At 40.1% G+C, this 23,769-nt stretch overlaps 1 protein-coding gene across 1 annotated transcript; it reads left to right on the forward strand.

Moving 5' to 3' along the window:
- The first annotated feature begins 8,940 nt into the window (after nucleotides 1-8,940).
- On the forward strand, nucleotides 8,941-9,495 carry LOC145067467 (uncharacterized). Its single transcript, XM_079014601.1, has one exon. The coding sequence runs from the start codon at nucleotides 8,941-8,943 to the stop codon at nucleotides 9,493-9,495; it is 555 nt and encodes a 184-aa protein (XP_078870727.1).
- Nucleotides 9,496-23,769: the final 14,274 nt, after the last annotated feature.

The following is a 23,769-nucleotide window of genomic DNA, read 5'->3' on the forward strand; positions in this document are numbered from 1 at the left end:
ACTAGGGTGTCTCTAGGTTGTAAGGATGATGAGAGAGGATAAAAATGAGCCATAAGTTCTTTAAATATGGAACAAATCCTTGAAAATTAGGGTTTTCCTTTATAATGTCTAATCGTCGAGTTGGGCCTTCCAACTCTTCGAGTAGATCCTAAGTCCCGCATCCAAAAATGATTTCTACTCGGCGAATTGGAGCTCCCCAACTCGTCGAGTTCCAGTTTAAATCCCTAAAATTTTGAGAAATAATTGATACCTAGAATAAGCGTTACATATATCTGAGTACGCCCCGCGTACTCAGTCAGGAAGGTTTGCCTTGTTGGGCTTAATGGAGGAGTAATGTCATTTGGACTCCTAATCTATAGAATTAAGTACTTATGTTGAAAATGGACTTAATGGATGAGTACGTTGGGCGTACAAGTCTGTACGTTGGGCATACAAGTCAGATTGCATGTACGCTTAGCATATAGCTGAGTACTCCCCGTATACTCAGTCGGGAAGGTTTTCCTTCTTATGCTTCGGTGTGGGGTGTCTTTTCGGCTTAGTTGTCTTGGGCCCTACTGGGCCATCAGATTTTGGGCTTAAAATTAGTTGGAAAGGCCTTTAATGGGGTTTGGGCCCTATTTGGAAAAGTAGGCCATGAATTGGGCCTTGAGTGGTTTTGGTATTTGGGCTCCTGGATTAGTAGGTTTGGGCCTAACTCTTGGTCCAAACTAGATGAAGGATAAATTGGTTAGTTACCCTAACAATGTATTTTTGTGCATGGTTTGAGACCCGCATGTTGATTGGGTGTTTTTTGATATTGACTGTTCGGGGAATCTATCAGCCAGCAGCCAGGGTTCATCTGTGTGTTCCGGCGGTACGAGGTGAGTTTCCTCACTATGTTTAGTGGGTCGAAGACACCAATGTCGACCCATGGTTTTATGTTAGGATGCTATATGTATGTTCGACTCTTGTGCGCGTTATATGATGATATGTTACCGAGCAAGCCCCGATGCCAGGCGAGGCCTGAGGAGGATATAGTATGTTAATTATCTGTATATGTATTATGATTAACGGGCGATGCTCAACGTCGAGAAGAGCCCAATGATTGTATGTTATGATATAGTCTTTGTGATTATTACATGTGCTAGTATGGTTATATGTCTATATGGTTATATGGTTATATCGTAATGTGTGTACCGGGTGGGGCTCAATGTCGTGCGAGGCCCGATGACTGGAACATATGCTAGTGTTTATGATCATTTTATGTGTTAGCTTGATTATGTGAAATATTGTATGTGTCTAGTGGTCGAGGCCCAATGACAGCCGAGGCTTGAGAATAACATATATGTAATCCGAGCGGGGCTCGAAGCCGAGTGGGACTCGAGACAGGGCGAGGCCCGACGGAAGGTGGGGGCCCATCATATGATTTATGTATGTGTGGTATGTGGTATCTTGGAGAACTCACTGAGCTTGTGCTTACAATTTTGATTTTATGTTTCAGGTACTTTGGTTTTCAATAGGAAGGACTCGGGATGATTGCAGAGCACACACCACATGTTATTACACTCTGTGAATTACTCTGATTTAACGATGTTTTTTCCAAGTCTTGTCTACCTTGTTTTTATGAGATGAGTTGTTATATATTAACGTTTTAGAAATCTAAAAACACAAATTTTGTGTCATTATTTTGGGACGTTATAAGTTGGTATCAAAGCCTTGGTTTGAGGGATTCAGGAATACTCTCGGGTGTGTCTAAACTCGAACTGAGGATTTGGTAAAGTTTTTCAAAAAGAAATATATTTTTAAAGGGATTTTTCTAAAAGAAAAGGGTGTGGTGTATGAAATCATCCGAGCTCAAGTAAGTTTTCCCAAAATACCCATACATGTTATCTGTTATGCTTTAATTTGTGAATCTGTGAATTCCATGCTAGTTAAGGCTAAGGATCTGCTCAGTTTCTGCATCATAGAATTCTAGGAGAGATGCCTTGTTTGCCTATTGTTTGAGCTTGTATACTTGCATGTTACGTCTGATTAGCCAATGATAGGTTGGCCTGATATGTGATTCCTGGTAGTCTAGGAAGCATGGGATGCTGAATAGGATTTGATTTGTATGCATAAGGCAATCAGTAGTGGGGGTGGGAGCTCCTAGTATGAGTTTTAGTGTGTAGGATTGGAGTTCTACTGCTTAAATGTTGCTTTCTTTTTGCTTTGTGGAACTCCTATGTGATGGGAGTTAACTACCAAGTGAATATGTCAAGTCACATGTGACAAGGGTTGAATAATCTCATAGTGATGGATTTGAACCTATTGCGCAGCTCTTGTTTAAGTCCAACCGTTGTAGGGATGACTCTATTACTCGAAGGATTATCTAACCCTTGTTTCATGTGATTATATTCATAAGGTGGGTGACTGGAATTATGAGGACTTCTTTAGCAGCTGATGAAAGGGTGAGGTCAAGAATCTAAGAAAGCCTAGGGGTTGCTTAAGTACGCTTTATTGTGTGGGTTAGTAAGCGTTGGCATATCGGTTAAGGAGGTGACTTAGATGATTCGGGAGGATTCTTGAGGAAGGTATGGATTGGTGTGGAAGGTAGTATTGGGCCCATACTACTGAAAGTATAGGATTCATACTTGAACCGGGGAAAGTCTTAGAGAATCTAGGAAGGCTATAGGATTAGGACTCTTGGGTATATTCAGATTTGTTGCGTGGGAGTTCCGATATGGTGTTGTGCACTTAGGAATGAGGTTTAGATTTTAGTTCTGGCTCAGTAGCAGGTATTGAGTCGATCGATGCAAGGTCGTGGGAGCTCATCTCATTGGAGATTACTCGCAGTGTTTCAAATTGGACCATGGTGGTCTTTAGTTCAGCAAAGGAAGGGAAATAGGAGCTCTTGGATGGTCATCTCGAGGCCTTTTGGGCCGATGTTGTATTAGGGCAGTTGGGGTTCGTCAGGATCCCAGAGCTTGTGAACCTCTTGAATCCTTCAGGAAGGAGGATCCTGTTGTTAGTTCTTGTCATTTGGGATCGAAAGGGAGTTATTCATTATGTCCTCAGGATTGGTTGGGGTAATTCAGAAGGAGGGGGCTTGGGTTTCTTCAGATGCTCTAGAAGTATATCATCTTCTGTATTCTTCTGGGTTGTATTGGGAATTTGTATTGCATTAGAATTTTGATGGTGTGGGATAAGTTATATCTCAGGTTGGTTCTCTGCTAGTGTCTGGATTATATTATTAAGGATTGTGATACACCATTCTGCATGCCAGAAATCTTCGATGAATCTTCAGAGGGCCGTAACTTGTTGAGTGGGTTCAACGTGTCATGTTGTTGTTCCGGGTCTTTGTCAGGATCCTTCAGGAGTATTGCTTAAACACCTTTGTTTAGGGTTAGCGGGTTAGTTCTCCAATGAAGTCAGGGTTCAGTGGTTTTATCATCTGTTCGGGCATGATTTGCGGCTGCCTATGGAAGAACTTTTGAGTTCCAACACTACCGTTGATTGGAGAGGAAAGGTAGCAGGAAGATGGTGGTGTTAGTTGCGTGAATTGTTTGATCATTGGCATGGTATCAAAGGAAGTGATTGGATTATTAGATTGGTTAAGATTTCGAGAGTATTCTTCAGGATTTTAGGGATTGGGCGATCATTGAGTTTGGCTAATGATGGAACGTTGATATTGATAAGCACATGTCATAGGCGATTCATGCTATATAAGGCCGATGGGTTAGGAATCCATCGAATTTAAAGGATGAGAGAACATTGTCGAATCCAAGTGGGGGAGAATCAATCAGGTTTTTCCGAAAGTCAGGAAGGGTGTGAACTAGGGAAAGTTTCACATCCTGGCCAGAAGGAGAGACAGCTCGAGTGGCCATTTATATTAAGGTAGTGTAAGTGGGAGTTAAGGAAACTTCCAACCGCTGGTTGACATCTTCCTTATTATGCATAGCATGCTTGTGGTTGAGCCTAGTTTGAGGGCTTCAGAATTCGAAGTATGATCCAAACACCTGATTTGATGCAGTTGGGTGTAGGTTTTGGCTAAGGGTGAGTGGGGTGTGATGATTAGGGTGTGGTTAGGCCATGGGTGATAACCGTGGTTGGTTTGAAGTGTTGTAAGATGATGATAGGATTTTAGCATTCACCAGTCTGAAGTAGACGAACATTGGAGGTGGTCATGAGTGTAAAGGGGGAATCAGTTGTTCCTTGGGCATGTCGACCAGGATTACCGAGGAGTATTTCTCTATTCTGGGTTGAGGGCCATTGGGGTCTAAGGCGGAGTCAGGCTTTTGTAGCTCTAGGCGGGTAGGACTCGTGAGTAAGGCTATCCCGTGGTTTAGTTGGGTGGGACCCATGGTCGATGTCTGCGTGATTATAGCAATGTAGATGGGACCTGATAGCGATCGTTGGGTTAAGGTTTTGGATTTTGATTTGTAGGATTAAGTAGGTGGTTAGTGTATGACATAGAGGGGTTTATAGGCTGGGTAGCCTTGTTATTTGGACTATTAGGAACCTGGTGATTGAACTAGGTGCGAGAGTAGTAGTCTCAACGATGGTTGGGAATTCTTCATATGTTGGTCTAGCAAGGGGTTGTCGTTATCAGAAGGTCTTGGGTGATTTGCACGTGCAGATCCATGTATCTTGGGTTATGAGTTAAGCATCGGGTTGGTTTTGGTTGAGATATCAAGTCGGTTATTGCAAGTGTTTTGTGTAGGACTTTCATTTTCAGTGGAATAAGGATTGGTGTATTTATATGTCGATGCATCAGTCGAAGGGTTCGAGGGTAATGAATGGATTCAGTTTTGATGATAAATCAAGCTCTCATGATTGTGTCTTGGATTGGTTTTATTGGTGAAAGGCGTCCAGATAAGTCAGGGCAGTCTTATTGATTTGGAGTTTGTGTGTGGAGTAGCTTATTATTCGGAGGAGATGTTAGGCCACTTGTAGATGGAATTAGATAACCTCAGAGTAAATGATTTGATCCCGTTGTGCAGCTCTCATCTGAGTCTAACCTTTGAAGGGATAAGTCTCCTAACTCGAAGGATTATCTGAGCCTCCTGTCAAGTATAAGTGTCCTGATAGGATAATTGGTCTGAGATTATGTCTTTTAATGGCAATCTCAAGTATCAGAAGTTGAGTAGTCAGTTGGGAAATTGAATGGGATGGATTTAGAAATGGTTCAGTACGGGCAGTCTGCCAGGGAGTCAGACCATCTCGAGACTTCAGGTCTCAGTATGAGTAGATATGGTTATTTTTCAAGGGATTATTTTCAGGAAGTGAAAGGATTCGTTCATCTGTAGGTTGGGGAGTCCTGCAAGGGTTGGTTTCAGTTGCATTAGGGGAAGGCTGGGGGTATATTCGAGGTTGTGGTTGTGTTGCTCGGGTTGTTTGGCATGTCGGGAATGGTAAGGAATGATTTCGAGGATGAAATCTAATTTAAGTGGGAGAGAGTTATAACACCCTATTTCAGATCATTTCCATTTCAGGGTGGTAATTAAGGATTGGGTATTAGAATGCTTAGTATCCTTGAAGAAGTTAGTTTTAGGCTCATTTGAAGGTGGATGATGTATATTGGATGATCTGGGCATTTAGTTTGCGTTTTGGAGTTAAATGGCATTTCAGTAATCTGTCAGCCCGGGTTCTATGGAAAATGGATGTTTGTTCGGGATATGGTAAGGTGGGTACGAGTTGATTAAAGCATAGAGCTTCTCGTTACCTATTCGTAGATATATGGACCATCAGAATTCGATGTGTATCGAATAAGTTACAGCCTTTGTAATATGTAGGGTTTGAAGGGAAGCCCGAGTACGTGGGACATACCTGGCAAGTACGCGGGGCGTACTGGTACGAAGGGTGGTACGCGAGGTGTAGTTCAGGTTATGCGTAGCGTACTGCGAAGGTTGTATCGGGGGTGTGGAACCTCGTACACTGGGCGTCCGAGGGTTAGAGGAAAACCCTTATTTTAAGTGAGTGTACCCTATATAAGCACATTAAGTCCTTAGGGATGGCCTATTTACCAGCTTCCAAGTCCTCAAAACCCTAGAAATCTATCTTTAACATTCATGGTGGTATTTTGAGGTCATGGTGTCCTTTTTTGGTGTGTTTGGTCCATTTCCAAGAAGATGGAGTTTGGTGCAAGGATGGGGATCCTAAGAGCTTATGGATCTGAATTATGGGCTTCATTTCCAGCTTGTTTGAGGTAAAAAGCTATGAACTTGATCATGCATGTTGTAGATCTAGAATTTATGAATTTTTGGTTCATTTTGGGACCAATAATGAGATCTAGTGGTTTGGTACCACTCCAGGAGCTATGAGTTGCCGCTCTTGGTGTTTCTGAGGTTCTTGATGCATAATGTTGCCTCATTTAGGGTTAGGAATCCCCCATGTATGAGTTGGTGTCCATTTGGTGAAAGTGTAATGGTTTAAGTTAATGTTGGGTTCTTTTGAGGCATGCAAACTCATCAAGTCAACGACTTTATGGGTCTAGATGTTCTTTAAGAAGTAGATCTGTGGTTTGGACTCCTGATCTAGAGCATTAAGTGCTTATGTTGAAAATGGACTTAATGGAGGAGTACATTGGTCATAATACCCTTTAACTGTTAATCGTTTATGGCGATAGACCTGATAGAAACCTTAGGATCATCTCCTTCATGAAGGCCAGCAAATACTTGTAGAAAAAGTATTACACCTTCTTAGATCATATTGTCGATAAGAAAGACAATAAGAAGAAAAAGATCGAGGAAGTACCTCAGGTGTGCAATTACCTTGATGTACTCCCTGAATATCTTCCAGGTGTGCCGCCAACTCTACAAGTAGAGTTTCATATCGATCTAGTTCCAGGAGCCACCCCAGTAGCAAAGTCTCCTTATAGATTGGCACCATCGGAGATGCAAGAACTCTAAAGCCAACAACAAGAAATTCTTGACAAGGATTTTCTCATACCAAGCTTCTCGACTTAGGGAGAACTCGTTCTATTTGTCATGACGAAGGACAGATCTTTCCGAATGTGCATCAACTAAAGAGAGCTAAACAAGTTGACCATTAAGAGTAGATATCGACTTCCACAAATAGACGATCTATTCGATGAATTGCATGGATCCAGTTATTTCTCTAAGATCCATCTAAGATCTGGATATTATCAACTCCGAGTAATGGAAGAGGACATCCCAAAGACTGCTTTCAGAACACAATATGTCCATTATGAGTTTGTGGATATGCCCTTCAGATTAACCAATGCCCCAACTATTTTTATGGATCTTATGAATCCCGTGTGCAAACCCTACTTGGAAAAATTTGTGATTGTATTCATTGACGATATTCTAGTATATTCACGAACCAAGAAAGAGCATGGGCAACATCTTCGAGTGATCCTAGAGATTTTAAGGAAAGAAAATTGTATGCAAAATTCTCTAAGTGAAAATTTTGGATACGAGAGGTACACTTTCTAGGGCATGTGGTAAGCAGCAGTGGTATTCATGTCGACCCTTACAAAATCGAAGTGGTATAGAATTGGGAAGCACCCAAGACCCCAAGATAGGTTCGTCAATTTTTAGGAAAAGCTGGCTATTATCGAAGATTCATAGAAAATTTCTCTCTTATAGCCAAACCTCTCATAACATTGAACCAAAAGGAAGTAAAATTCGTTTGGGGGGACCAATAGGAAACAACTTTCCAAAAGCTTAAAGAAATGTTGTGTAGCGCACCGACATTGTCCCTTGCAGAAGGTACTGATGATTTCATAGTATATTGCGACGCTTTGCATCAGGGGATAGTATGTGTATTGATTCAAAGGAAGAAGATCGTAGCATACACCTCACAATAACTCAAGGTGCATGAGAACAACTACACCACCCATGACTTAGTGTTGTTAGCGGTAGTTTTTTCTCTAAAGATTTGGTGTCATTACCTTTACGGAAAAAAGTGTATAGTCTACACATATCACAAGAGTCTACAACACATCTTCGATCAGAAAGTTCTCAAAATGAGACAAAGGAGATGGTTAGAGTTGCTAAACGACTATGATTGTGAGATTTGTTATCATCCAGGCAAGGCTAACATCGTAGCTGACACCTTGAGTTGTAAAGAACGAGTTAAACCCCGTAGAATCAAAGCACTTACAATGACTATTCAGTGTAGCCTAATCTCACAGATTAGAAGTGCTCAACTTGAGGCATTAACGGAAGAAAACGTTAAATAAGAAGGCCTCGGTGGAATGGAAATACAACTAGCGATTAAGGATGATGGAACGAGATATTTCATGAACCGAATATGGGTTTCAAAATTTAGAGAGGTCAAGGAACTTGTTTTAAATGAGGCTCATTGGACTAGATATTCCATCCATCCTGGAGCAGACATGATGTATCTGGATCTAAAAGCTCTTTATCGGTTACCAAGCATGAAGGCTGAAATTGCAACCAACATAGGTAAATTTCTAACATGTTCCAAGGTCAAGGAAAAACATCAACGACCCTCAGGATTGTTGCAGGAACCAGAGATACCCGAGTGGAAGTGGGAATAGATCATAATGGACTTTGTGACCAAGCTTCCCAAAACTACTACATGTTACGACACTATATGGGCAGTTGTCAATAGACTAACCGAGTTTGCTAACTTTATACCAATAAAAGAGACGATTAAGATGGAAAAGCTGACCAGGAAATACCTTATAGAGATCATCAGATTTCATGGGGTACCCTTATCTATTATCTCTAATAGAGATAGCAGATTTACCTCTCGTTTCTGGAAAAGTTTACAAAATCCCCTTGGTACTCGCCCGGATATGAGTACAGCATAGCATCCTCAAACCGATGGCCAAAGTGAAAGGACTATCCAAATGCTATAAGATATGCTCAAAGCATGTATGATAGATTTTAGAAATGCATGGGATACTTACCTTCCTCTAGTTGAGTTCTCATATAATAATAGTTATCACATGAGCATTAAAGCAACACCATTTGAGGGTCTATACGACTAAAAATGTCGATTTCCGTTGGCGATACCCAACTGGCCAAGAAATTCGCAAGGGATACCCTACAAACAGGCGTAGAGATTATCCACGAGACGAATGAAAAGATAGTGAAGATAAGAGAACGCATGAAGGCAACACATGACTGTCAGAAGAACTACGCTGATGTAAGGCGCAAATCCCTAGAGTTCCAAGTCGGATATAGGGTAATGCTCAAGCTATCTCCTTGGAAAGGAGTTATAAGATTCAGAAAGAAGGCAAAGCTGAATCTGAGGTACATAGGGTCATTCAAAATCCTCGACATGATAGGTCCAATTTCCTATCGACTTAGGTTACCCCAAGAACTTAATAACATGCATGATGTCTTTCATGTGTCGAATCTTAAAAAGTGTCTTTCAGAAGATAGACTTGTCATTCCACTTGATGAAATTCAGATTAACCTTAAACTAAAATTCATCAAAAGGTCAGTCGAAATCATGGACAAAGATGTCAAACAACTCAAGCAGAGTCAAATTCCCATTGTTAAGGTGCGATGGAACTCTAAACGAGGACTAGAGTACACATAGGAACGAGAGGACCAAAAGAAGGACTAGTACCCTCACTCGTTCAAAGGAAAACTAACGATAAGATGAAATTTTGGGACAAAATTTCCTAAACAGGGGGAGAATCTGACAATCAAGAATATTCCGTCACTGACCACCCTTAGGAAAATAGTAGGAAAATAAATGTAATAGCTTAAGATTGTAATATTTGATTTATGAGATAATAAGAAACAAATGTGTCGTTACATTTATTGTTAAATCAACTGTTAGGCTCGGAAATAAGCGTCCAAAAAATTGTACCGTCTTCAAATTTGTTAACATATTTAGAAAGTACTCGTTAACGTGATCCCAAGGATATAAGATTCGTAAAAATCCGACTCCGAATGATAGAGTTATAGATTTATAAAAATAAAAATCAACCATGTAATTAAAATTAATTACTTCAAAACGGCAATTAGAGATTGGTTGAGTTTTGACTAAAAGTGCAAAAAAGAGATTTGTAGTACTCCTTGATATATAAACTTTAGGACAAAGAATGCCGAAAACGGGATCTGTAGGAGAGAGATATGATTTTTGTAAAATCATTTATTTTTACCCCCGTTAGGCACAAAAATGAAAGTCAAAACTAGTTAAAACAACCTAAAAGGAAAGTTGTAGTATTCATTGAGAACATTACATAGATATAAAGAGGGCTTAGATCGAAGCTAGAATGAAAAAGTTATGATTTTTACAAAATCATATCATGTGTATGAGGTGGTGACTCTGCTCGTCACGCACCCCGACATCGGATTCGAGTAGATTACAAGAGACGTGGCTAAGTGGGGATGTGACATGTGGAAATCAATGGATGGGTCCATGATGATCAAGCGCGATGCACAAAGATATTTGTGGCACGCACACCCAAATCCTTACCTATAAATAGAAGGCAGTGTATACCCATTATGCAAACCATTCTAACCCTCTTTTTCTCAACTCTCGAAGCTATTGCTTTCTTGAGCGGTCCCCAGAGTCCCGAGCCCTATACAACCCTACACCAATAGTGTCACACGTCAAGAGTGAGTTCATGACCCCATTTCACTATTTTAAAGGTTTTACACGTGGGGGGGGATACATGCTTATCAAACCGCTTCATCAAAATATATTTATATCTATAAATATCAATAGTTTATACAACATGAAATCTTACGATAATGTAGCCATAGATACTATACCTAGTTGTAAACTACAATATAATGCCTAAGATTTATGTTGTTGGATAGTCTAGGAAGAGATATTACCTAGATGTAATGATGACCAAATCCCTAGAATAACATAGTACCTAGAAGTAATTTTTGTTAAATATAGGGATATACAATGTACCTAATCGTTACTCTACCCAAATATCTTGTTTCAAATTAACCACAATTATATGCATGAAAAAAATTATATATATATATATATATATATATATATATATATATATATATATATATATATATATATATATAGAATCAAGATCAAATAAGAAAGAAAATTTTGGTAGGAATGTAAGAAAATTTTTAAATACATATTTTTTTAGCAAACAAACGAATTGAATCATTAGACGATTCAAAAGTAAGATGATTGGCAAGAAAAAAATTCCCAAAAAATAGATTCATGATTCATTTTTAAGTAAATCAAGAAAAAATTCACTTTTACGACAATTTTAATGAATATCAACAAAATCATCGTAAAAATGAATTATCGAAATGTTTTTTCGGGAATTTTCTTTGTGAATTATGTTATTTTTGATTCATCTAGTGATTTATTTGTTTTGTTCGCCAAAATAATTTATTAACGGATATATATATATATATATATATATATATATATATATACACACACACACACACACACAAAGTAATTATGAGATCAATAAGATTTAATTATCAAATATAAGGTAAAAGATTTACATTGTGATAGTCATAGGAAACCACTAAGAAAGAAAGATAAAGTACAAATACGTAAGGTTAATGTGTTAGTGAGTTGTTATTATTCATCCTTAACCAGATTAAATTCGGTTACCCCAAACTTGTAATCGTTAATCTTGTGAGATCGAGAAAGATATGTATAGATCTATACGGGGTTTGACACCCCGCCTGCGTTTGTTAGCTACAATCCTAGCATGGTAACTTTCTGTTAATCAAACACTATTCAACGTCTAATGAAGCGTCGTGCAGAGAAATTATTAGTCTACAATGTCGATTATGGGGGCTAATGGTAATACATTACAATCACCTTAAAGATCCGACTACCTAGACGGACGCCTTCAGGTAGTAAATAAAATACGTTAGGATTAATAGAATATCCTAAAAATAATAAGATTGAATTGGTAAGATATCCTACAAAGATAGTAAGATAGAATATGTAAAATATCCCATAAAGATAATAAGTTAAGATCGGTAAAAAATCTTAACAAAGATAGAAAGGTTTTTCTAACAAGAAAAAGGATTCTTAAAATATAATCAAATATAGCAGAAACTATAAAAACTTATGAACTCACCAACATTGTGTTGATGTTTTAAATATATATATATATATATATATATATATATATATATATATATATATATATATTCTCAAGGAGATGAGCGAGGAAGGTAGTCGTGTAGAGGAGGATGTCATCAAGGAAGCTTGCTGGAGTTTATTTATGTTCGTTTTTAGTTTCTATTTATGTTCAGAATGTGTGTTGATCTATTAAACAATGTAAAACCAAAATAAAGTATAATAAATTAAAGTATTGTTCGTGTTATATTCTATGTAATGTTCAGTATATTTGTTTGCCTCGATACAATTGCCCCTATGTCGCACAGTCCGATGTTTCTGTCGTCGGCCAGGGGTCTGACATCTATCTAGTCGTTTCAGTTTTGAGCTTAATGAATGTTTGATTTTAATTCTTGGTAGTCTAATCACCTAGCTAGGGTTTAATCATTAAAGTTAATCGGTTAATAGAATCTGTAATTGTTCATGTCAACTGGTAATAAGTAAGAAGTATCAGAGTGGTTCCGTGTCAGGGATCTAACTCTGACATAAACTAAAATTTCATACCTTTACGCTTCCGAGATTGTGAGAAGTATTGGGTATTGCTGAGAATTTTACACATATCTTAATGCATTTTTTATGAATTTAATTAGTAGCTTGTTTAAGTAGATCGGTAAAAAGGTAGAGTCAACTGAAGAGATTGTTTTGGTCAACTCAACTAGGTAAAAGAGATTATACTAGAGCATGTTAGTTTTTCTCTATACCAACTTAGATAGAACGCATTTTGAATAACCAGATTTGGGCTGATTGAAGTAATGTTTGTTAAATATAGGGATATACAATGTACCTAATCGTTACTCTATCCAAATATCTTGTTTCAAATTAACCACAATTAGGGTATATATATGCATGACAAAATTATATATATATATATATATATATATATATATATATATACACACACACACATAATCAAGATCAAATAAGAAAGAAGATTTTGGTAGGAAAGTAAGAAATTTTTTATATACATATTTTTTAGTGAACAAACGAAATGAATCATTAGATGATTCAAAAGTAAGATGATTGACAAGAAAAGAATTCTCAAAAAAACAGATTCATGATTCATTTTTAAGTAAATCAAGAACAAATTCACTTTTATGACAATTTTAATAAATATCAACAAAATCATCGTAAAAATGAATTATCGAAATGTTTTTTTCGGGAATTTTCATTGTGAATCATGTTATTTTTTATTCATCTAGTGATTTATTTGTTTTGTTCGCCAAAAAAATTGGCCAAAAAAAATTCTTAACGGATATATATATATATATATATATATATATATATATATACACACACACACACATATATATATATATATATACACACACACACACACACACAAAGTAATTATAAGATATATAAGATTTAATTATCAAATATAAGGTAAAAGATTTATATTGTGATAGTCATAGAAAACCACTAAGAAACAAAGATAAAATACAAAATACATAAGGTTAATGCGTTAGTGAGCAGTTATTATTCATCCTTAACCAGATTAAATTTGGTTACCCCAAACCTGTAATCGTTAATCTTGCGAGATCCAGAAAGATATGTATAGATCTATACGGGGTTTGACACCCCGCCTGCGTTTGTTAGCTACAATCCTAGCATGATAACTTTCTTTGTTAATCAAACACTATTCAACGTCTGATGAAGCGTTGTGCAGAGAAAGTATTAGTCTACAATGTCAATTATGGGGGCTCATGATAATACATTACAACCACCTTAGAGATCCGACTACCTAGACGGACGCCTTCAGGTAGTAAATAAAATACGTTAGGATTAATAGAATATCCTAAAAATAATAAGATTGAATCGGTAAAATATCCTAAAAAGATAGTAAGATAGATTTGGTAAAATATCCCATAAAGATAATAAGTTAAGGTCGGTAAAATATCTTAACAATGAGAGAAAGGTTTTTCTAACAAGAACAAAGATTCTTAAAATATAATCAAATAGAACAGAAACTATAAAAACTTATGAACTCACCAACATTATGTTGACGTTTATATATATATATATATATATATATATATATATATATATATATATATATATATTCTCAAGGAGATGAGTGAGGAAGGTAGTCGTGTAGAGGAGGATGTCATCTAGGAAGCTTGCTAGAGTTTATTTTTGTTTGTTTTTAGTTTCTAGTTATGTTCAGAATGTGTGTTTGATCTATTAAACAATGTAACACCAAAATAAATTATAATAAATAAAAGTATCATTTGTGTTATATTTTATGTAATGTTCAATATATTTGTTTGCCTCGATACAATTGCCCCTATGTCGCACAGTCCGGCGTTTCCGCCGTTGGCCGGGGGTGTGACATCTATCTAGTCGTTTCAATTTTGAGCTTAATGAATGTTTGATTTTATTTCTTGGGAGTCTAATCACCTAGCTAGGGTTTAATCAATCAAGTTAATCAGTTAATAGAATCTGTAATTGTTCATGTCAAATGGTAATAAGTAACAAGTATTAGAGTGGTTCCGTGTTAGGGATCTCACTTTGAAATAAACTAAAATTTCATACCTTTACGCTTCCGAGTTTGTGAGAAGTATTGGGTATTGCTCGGAATTTTACATAGATCTTAATGTAAATTTTAAGAATTTAATTAAGAGCTTGTTTAGTTAGATCAATAAAAAGTTAGAGTCAACTGAAGAGCTTGTTTTGGTTAACTCAACTAGGTAAAAAAGATTATACTAGAGCATGTTAGTTTTTCTCAATACCGGCTTAGATAGAACGCATTTTGAATAACCAGATTTGGGCTGACTTCATGACTAGGAAAATTTCGACATAACTGAACTCGTTTTTATTACTGATTTCATTTAGTTTATTTCACTGCAATTTTAGTCTTTAGTTAATAATAAAAATCCCCTTTTTTATTATTTAATGTTAAATAACTAGTATGCACCTTACGCAAAGAGGCATTGACCATTGGGTTGTGTCCCTAAGGATTCGATCATGCTTCCTTGTGCTACCCTTCAGTGCAACCAAGCAGTGAAAATATTATTTGCTAAAATTATGCACGGCAATGGTTTAACAAATTGGCTCCGTTGTCTGGGACACGATGCTTCTAATAGTTTGTATGCCAAGAACTTTTCGTATATGTACACCTCTAGTTTTTTATCCAAAAATTAAGAACACTGTAAAAAAAAACTGAAGAAAGAAGCAGCAAAACAAAAACAATCAGTTGGTTTCTTTGGTTCATCATTTTCCTTACCACTAGTGACCACCACACCACAAGGCAGTCCCTTGTGAAACGAACCATAGCGAATTTTCCATTTTTCCCGAAAGTACCACCGTCCTCACCTTCTAACAACCCACATAAAAAAATACTCCCCAACACTCTCTGAAAAATCTGAAATCTTAGAACCTTCAGAACCCAACTCTCCAAAATCAGTCATGAGTGGATACGAAGCAGAAAAGACTCTGGATGGGCCACCCAAGAGGTCAATCAACAGATTCTCTACATCACTTTTCAAGAAGCGCAAAATTTCAAACTCAATTATGGGCTGATACACCTTCTCCATACGTTCAAAGGCTTAGAAGATCATATAAAGTTAAGAGCATTCCCCTTCTCACTTCAAGATTCAAAAGGAGAATGGTTGTACGAGCTCCCATCCGGGTCGATCACTACATGGACTGATCTCGCGAAATTATTTTTATAAAAATATTTTTTAGAAATGCGAGTTTCTAGTCTTCACATAGAAATCTTTGGTATCAAACAACGAAGAAGAGAAGCTTTCCATACATATTGAGAGAGATTTAAAAAGCTACTGGTTCATTGCCCCCAACATGGAATCAACGATTACCAACTCTACAACTGCTTTTAAGAAGGTCTGAAACCCATGGAGCGACGGTTGATAAATGCTTCATGTGGCAGATCCTTAGGTGTTATGACACAAACAGTAATCCGAGAACTGATAGAAAAGTTGGTGATCGATTCAAAACATTCCGAGAACTAAGATGAGTGGTATGGAGATCAGCCAAGGGGAGTAAAAGAGTCGAAAATGCTCATCTAGAGTCCTAAATTTCTAAGCTGACGAAAGTTGTTTTTATTACTAACGAAGGAAAAAGCAATTGCGAAAAAATAGTGTGGAATCAGCTTGAAAATGGACCATCCTATTGATATGTGTCCATTATTACAAGAAGACACTACTGCGGTAAAAGATGTTGGAGGGTATCAACAGAAAAAAATTTATCAGCAAAATAATCAAGGTTGGAATGGAAATTTTCAGCAGAAACAACAATTTCCACATCCGTCTTGATTTCAGCAACAATTGAATTTTCAGCATCAACAAAATTTTCCAAATCAGCAGAGTTTTCAGAATTAGAATTCACATCAGTAATATGGAAAATCTATCATGGACTTGGAAGATATAGAAAAGAGTATTGTCACAAGCACCCATACATTTCAGAATGAAACTAGAGCTAGTATCAAGAATCTGAAGCAGCAAGTGATTCAACTTGCTACTTCTGTGGGTCGGCTAGAATCTTAAGGAAAGTTACTGGGACACACTGAAAACATGTAACGCCTGGTCCCTGATATGTATTTTAAATATGAAATTTTGCACTTTTACTTTGGGACTCGACGAATTGGAGGCCCCAACTCGTCGAGTAGAGGCGAAACTTCGACACGGGTGGAAGAATCTACTCGTCGAGTCGGATGCCCCAACTCGATGAGTAGACATGTCTGGATGAAATCCTAAGTTTGAGAGTTTGCACCCTATTTAAACAACTTATCGGGTCTTCACTCCAACCTTCATCACCCTCAGACTCTCTTCAAGAAACCCTAATTGAATATTGAGTGTTCTTGAGCTTTTTGTGCCATTTGTGTGTCTTTGAAGCTTGAGAAGAAAGATGAGGCTTGGAAGATCAAGAGAAAGCAAATAGATCCAGAGGTTTTCGCATATTTCCAGCTCAGCTGAGGTATAAAGCGATACCTTGACTATTCATTTCTTAGATCTCTATTTAGGGCTAGTTTCTACCTTTTCTAAGTCATAGTGAAGCCATTTTCAGGATTTTGTGCATCGATGGGGTTGTACATTCAGATCTTGAACCTTTAAGGGCTCCCATGGCATAAAGGTGCCAACCTTATGGCCATGGGAGTCCCATGCACCATGTAGACTTCATTTTGGGTCCTTATGAGCTAGTTAACCCACGCATGCACGTAAAGTTTGTAACTTTACGTGCTATATCGACCATAGGAGGTTAGATCTATGTTTTGGATGTATTAAGCCCGACTGAAATCGACTGGATAGACATGGAATTTGGGGGACTCGACAAGTTGTTCATGGGACTCGGTGAGTCAGGTTATGGTTCCCCAACCTTTTCTATGTCTAATCGATCTGCTTGTGTCTAAAAGAGGACTCAACGAGATGGACATGATTATGGGCTTGAAGATCAAAGAACTCAATGAGTTCAAGGATGTACTCAATGAGTTCAAGCCAATTTCCCAACTGATATGAAGAAGGACTTGACGAGTCAAGGACGAACTCGGCAAGTCCAGGAATAAACGTGCCAACTTGCATGAAGCAGGGCTCGACGAGTTCAATAATGAACTCGGTGAGTCATTAGCAAAATGTCCTGATTCTATATGAAGGAGAACTCGATGAGTTCTTAAAAGACTCGACAAGTAGGATCGAAGTCTAGCACCTTGAGGATTATGGAACTCGACGAGTTGGTGGATCAACTCGGTGAGTTGAGTCAACCAGATGTTGACTTTGACCAAGGTGCCGACCTTGACTTTGACTTTGACCTGGGTTGACCCTTGAAAGGGTTAAGAGTATGAAATGGTAATTAAGAAAAGTTAATATGTGTAGGAGCTGAGAGGAGTTGATCCCTGCATCGAGGATAGTTCAGACACTTCACGAAATTTATGTGAGTTACCTTCTAGTAGAAGTGGGTCGAATGCACCAAGGCTGACCCACTAGTAAGAGTTATAATGGAGATAATTGTCTTTGTGATAATTATCTGGTATATTGTTATCTGTTATGATTATGTGCTAGTATGCTATGATGTTATGTGATATGTGATAGAAGGGGTAGGATAAACCCCAATACCGGTCGATAGGGCCGAAGGGGTATGCCAACACCTAGATAAGTTAGGCAGTATATGACTTGTATGTTTGTGCACTAGGATGCTATATGGTAGATTAAGGTGTGAAATAGTCCCCAGTACCGGTCGAAAGGACCGAAGGGGTAGGCCAACACCCTGATATGCTAGGCAATGTTACTGGTTGACAGGATCCGAAGGGGTAGGCCAACACCCTGATATGCTAGGCAAGGTATCGGTCGACAGGACCGAAGGGGAGGCCAGCACCCGGATATTCTAGGTAAAGTACCAGTCAACAGGACCGAAGGGGATTGAGTACCTCGTTATGTTATGCAGTATGTGTTATGTACGGTATGTGGTATGATGGGGGAACTCACTAAGCTTCGTTCTTATAGTTTTCAGTTTTGTTTTTAGGTACCTTTTCATCGAAGGGGAAGGAGCTGGCACGGTAGCAACGCATCACACACACAGGATTTCCACATTATGAGATTCTTGGGATTGTACTCTGAAATTATTACTATTTTTATGATATGGTTTTGAGACATGTGATTGTGGTTTTATGAAATGATATGACTTGATGGTGTTTTCTTATAAAATTTTTTCTAAAACGTTATATCAAAAAATGAAATTTTTGGTCTGGAAAAATTGGGATATTACAAGTTGGTATCAGATCCTTGGTTTGAGGGCTTCAGATACACTTTAGGGAGTGTCTAAACTTAAATCGAGGGTTTGAAAGATTTTCAGAAGAAAATAGTTTTTTGCAAAAGTTAAAGTAAAGAGTTTTGAGAAAGAACAAGGTGTGTGATGCGTGCAACCGGCCGAGCTCAAGTAAGTTTTCCCCAAGATACCCATACATTTTATGTTATGATATGATATGATTAAAAACTGCATGCTAGATTAGGGATAAAGATCTAGGAAGATGCTTGATATGCCTGTTATATGTGCTTATTGAGCCGTATGATAGTACTGATTAGTCGGTGATATGATAGCCTGGATAGGATATGCTTGGTTTGGGTTACTCAATGCCCGAATGCTGCTTGCTTTGTGCTATTAGGACTAAATAATTTCAGAAGGTTAGGTCTAGCCCTATTTTGCTGCTCTTGTCTGAGTCCAACCGTTGTAGGGTAGGACCTCTCATTCAAAGAATTATCTGGTCTTAGTTATATGTAACGGTATTCGCGAGCTAGTTAGGTAAAGGTAGCAGGGACTTCTTACGCAATTGATGGTGGAGAGTGAGTCGGAGAGTTACCCTAGGGTAAGCCTAGGATGAAATTAGCACAGAGTGCATCAGTAGTAGAAGGGACTTGGTAAAGTCGAAGCAATCCTTGAAGAAAGTACAGATGGGTGTGGAAGGTAGTATGGGCCCGTACTACTGAAAGCATAGGATCCGTACTCGAGTCAAGGATGGCCGAGATAGAACCAGGGAACTTGTAGAGTGTGTGAGACCTCTCAAGATTATGTATGACACTGCCACTTATTTATTTTGTTTTAGAATGGTGGTGATTACGCATCACGGAGCAGGAGGATCGGGATCAGGTTCAGGTTTAGGTTCCGAGCCAGTTGACGAGGGACTACGCGAGTTCATCGCGCCTGAGATCATGAGAGGCATCCTTGAGTCGACTCCGGTGATATTTGGGTCGATCAAGGAAGGGATTATCAAGCTGATAGAGGATCGCCTCAGGGCGTTCAGGAGCGACATGGCATCTGGCCAGTCAGGGACACGCACACTCTCCTTCAAGGACTTCAGGGGATGTGGTGTGCCAGATTTCAACGGGGTGAAGGACCCCATTGTCACCAGGAGGTGGATCACAGACATGGATTCTGCTCAGTTGACGAGCTTTTTCTATGAGGGGTCGAAGTTCCGGTATGCGGTAGGTTTTTTGAGGGACCGAGCTTGATATTGGTAGGAGGCGGTCGATGATTCTTTGGGAGCCTCAGCCATTGAGGCTATGACCTGGTCTCGCTTTGTGACCAAGTTTAGGGCTGAGTTTGCGTCGGCTATGGAGCTTCAGCAGCTCGCTAGGGAGTTTCTTGACATGAGACAGACTACTGAGATGGTGGTGGAGATTACCGCAAAGTTCCGAGAGAGGGCCTTATTGGTGCCTCAGTATGCAGGGATGAGGAGATGCGGAAGACCCGCTATCATGTCATGTTAAGAGCTGACATTCGGAAACATGTCAGCTACTCGGCATGTCCGACATTGGATGACATGATTGCGAGGGCGAGGGAGAGGGAGATTGATATAGAGCACCTCAGGAAGAGGAAGGCAGGATATGGACATGTTACTGGGGTTTCGGGGAAGAAACCCAATGGATCTGACACTAGGTCGAAGGGCCAACAGGGTCGGGCTGCTGTGGGAAGTGCAGCAAGACCCATGAGGGGGTTTGTAGATGGGGATCATCGGGCTGCTACAAGTGCGGCAAGACCGGGAACTTTATCAAGGATTGTACTGCCCCTACCCCCACGTTCCAAACATCAGTCCTGATTTGCTTCCATTGTAATCAGAAGGGCCATAAAAAAGTCGATTGCCCGAGACTAGTATCAACAGCGCCAGCTCCAACGACCCTGCATATCATAGATGGCCGACAGGGCAAGACAGATACTCTGGTGGTGAGGAGCCGAGCCTTCCAGTTGACCGTTGAGGAGGCGCTTGTCGTACCTGATGTGGTGACGGATATGTTTTCTTCTCCCTAGCTCCTATTATATTTCGTTTATGATATTTATGTATATGTTTTATGTGTTGTTTAGGATCATTCCATGTTAATGGTATCCCGATCCAGGTGCTATTTGATTCGGGAGATACCTGATCATTTGTCTCTTTTGAACTTAGAGGTTACCTGAGTCCTCGCGCATGTTGGATTGCCCTTTAGAGGTCAAGATTGCTGACGACCGATCAGTACGGGCATTAGAGGTTTTCAGAGATTGCATTTTGAGACTGTATGAGGAGTGCTACCTAGTAGACTTGATTCCCATTCCGTTGTGTGGGAACAAGGTTATCTTAGGCATGGACTGGTAGAGCCCTAATGGGGCAGTGATCGACTGTGCGCAACAGTTGGTACGGGTCAGGGCCCCAAGTGGGGGAGAGCTGGCGATTCAGGGTGAGAGGCCACAACATCAACCAACTTTATGCTCAACAACGAGGGTTAGGCGCTACCTTTAGCAGGGTTGCATAGGGTATATCACCTACGTTATGGATACCCGAGAGGTGGGTAAGGCAACTGTGAGTGATGTACCGGTGGTGCGAGAGTACTCGGACGTATTCCCATAGGAGCAACTTGGCATACCTCCGGAGAGGCAGGTAAAGTTCAGGATCGACCTAGTCCCTGGTGCTGCTCTAATAGCCAAGGCACCATATCGGTTAGCTCCTTTTGAGATGCAGGATTTGTCTACATAGTTGCCGGAGCTATTAGACAAGGGATTTATTAGGCCGATTAGTTCACCCTGGTGAGCCCCGATCCTGTTTATGAAGAAGGACGGGTCACATCGAATGTGTATAGATTACCGGGAGCTGAACAAGGTAACGATGAAGAACCGTTACCCACTCCCGATGATTGATGATCTCTTTGACCAGCTGCAGGGGGCATCTTGGTTTTCTAAGATAGATTTACGCTCAGGCTACCATCAGATGAGATTCAGAGACAAGGATGTATAGAAGACTGCTTTCTAGACTCGCTATGGCCACTACGAGTTTGTGGTGATGCCCTTCGGGCTCACCAATGCTCCTGCCACGTTCATGAACCTTATGAACCACGTATGCAGACCGATGCTAGATCGGTCTGTGATAGTTTTCATTGATGATATCTTGGTTTACTACAAGACATAGGAGCAGCATGAGGATCACTTGCGAAAGTTTTTGGACACCCTGAAGAAGGAGAGCTTGTACGCCAAGTTCTCCAAGTGTGAGTTCTGGTTGTGTGAGGTGCAGTTTCTTGGGCACCTTGTCAACCAGAATGATATTTTGGTCGACCCGACCAAAGTGGAGGCCATGATGAGACAGGAGGTTCTGAAGTCTCCATCTGAGATTCAGAGTTTCATGGGATTGGCAGGCTATTACCAGAGATTCATTTGGGACTTCTCCAAGATACTAGTACCTTTGACCCGGTTGGCGAACAAAATTGTGGTCTTTCGCTAGGGGCCTAAGCAGCAGGTGGCGTTTGAGACACTGAGATAGAGACTATGCGAGGTGCTGATCCTAGCCCTGCCAGAGGGCGTGGAGGATTTTGTAGTGTAGTTCGATGTGTCTATTTCAAGTTTGGGCGTGATATTGATGTAGATGGGGCATGTTATCGCCTACACCTCGTGGCAGCAGAAGCCTCATGAGGCGAACTACCCAACGCACGATCTGGAGTTAGGGGAGGTTGTCTTCGTCCTCAAGATTTGGCGATACTACCTCTATGGGGTCTGATGTACCATATACACGGACCACAAGAGTTTGAGGTACCTCATGGATTAGACAAATCTGAACATGAGGCAGCATCGGTGGCTAGATGTGGTGAAGGATTACGATTGTGAGATCCTCTACCACCCGGGGAAATCCAACGTCATGGTCGATGCGCTTAGTCGCATGGGAGGGTCTAGGTATCGTATTGGGGCGGAGTACGACAAATTTTGATGGATGAGGGTCATAAATCTAGGTTTTCTATCCATCCCAGGGTGACGAAGATGTACAGAGATCTTCGTCCTGATTATTGGTGGCCCTGCATGAAGCGGGATGTAGCCTGGTACGTTGAGAGATGCCTGACATGCATGAAGGTCAAGGTTGAGCACCAGAGGCCTCATGGCAAGACGCAAACATTGGACATCCATGTGTGGAAGTGGAGGATATTACTATGAATTTCATCACGAAGCTTCCCTGGACTGCACGAGGAGTGGATTCGATTTGGGTCAACGTGGATTGATTGACCAAGAGCGTGCATTTCATTCCGATCCAGGAGAGCAACTAGGCCGAGAAGCTGGCCGACGTCTACATTCGATAGGTAGTAGCACGACATGGAGTGCCAATTTCCATGATTTCCAACTGAGACGTGCGGTTCACTTCCAAATTCTGGAAGAAGTTTCACGACGAGTTGGGTACTCATCTGCACTTTAGCACCACTTTTCACCCGCAGACAGATGGTTCGAGCGAGCTGACCATCTAGACTTTGGAGGATATGCTGCGAGCATGTGTTTTAGAATTCGGTGGTAGCTCGGATACCTACCTTCCCTTGGCAAATTTTTCCTACAATAATAGCTACCACATGAGTATTAACCGTCCTCCCTTCGAGATGTTATATGGGCGGAAGGGCAGAACCCCGATATGCTAGAGTGAGGTTGGGCAGAGGGTCATGAGGAGTACCGAAGTGGTGCTCAAGACGATAGAGAGGATCCAACAGGTCCAAAGTAGGCTTCAGACTGCTCAGAGTCGGTAGAAAAGCTATGCCGACAAGCGCCATTCGGACCTAGGTCGGGGATACGGTCCTCCTGAAGGTGTCACCTTGGAAAGGTGTCATCCAGTTTAGGAAGCGGAGCAAGTTGGGCCCCATGTACATTGGACCTTTCAGGGTTGCAGCCCGGGTGGGCAAGGTGGCATATAGGCTGGATATGCCAGCCGAGCTTAGCCAGATTCATAGTACCTTTCACGTCTCCCAGCTGCGGAAGTGCCTGGTAGACGACTCTGCGGTGGTGCCTCTAGAGGATATT

The sequence above is a fragment of the Lactuca serriola genome, chromosome 8 (genome assembly GCF_051521515.1).
Source record: "Lactuca serriola cultivar US96UC23 chromosome 8, Lser_US96UC23_V15, whole genome shotgun sequence".
Lineage (NCBI taxonomy): Eukaryota > Viridiplantae > Streptophyta > Magnoliopsida > Asterales > Asteraceae > Lactuca > Lactuca serriola.

What these genes read in the sequence shown, in the direction of transcription:
- LOC145067467 (XM_079014601.1), top strand. Translation starts at nt 8,941, where the DNA reads ATGTCGATTTCCGTTGGCGATACCCAACTGGCCAAGAAATTCGCAAGG.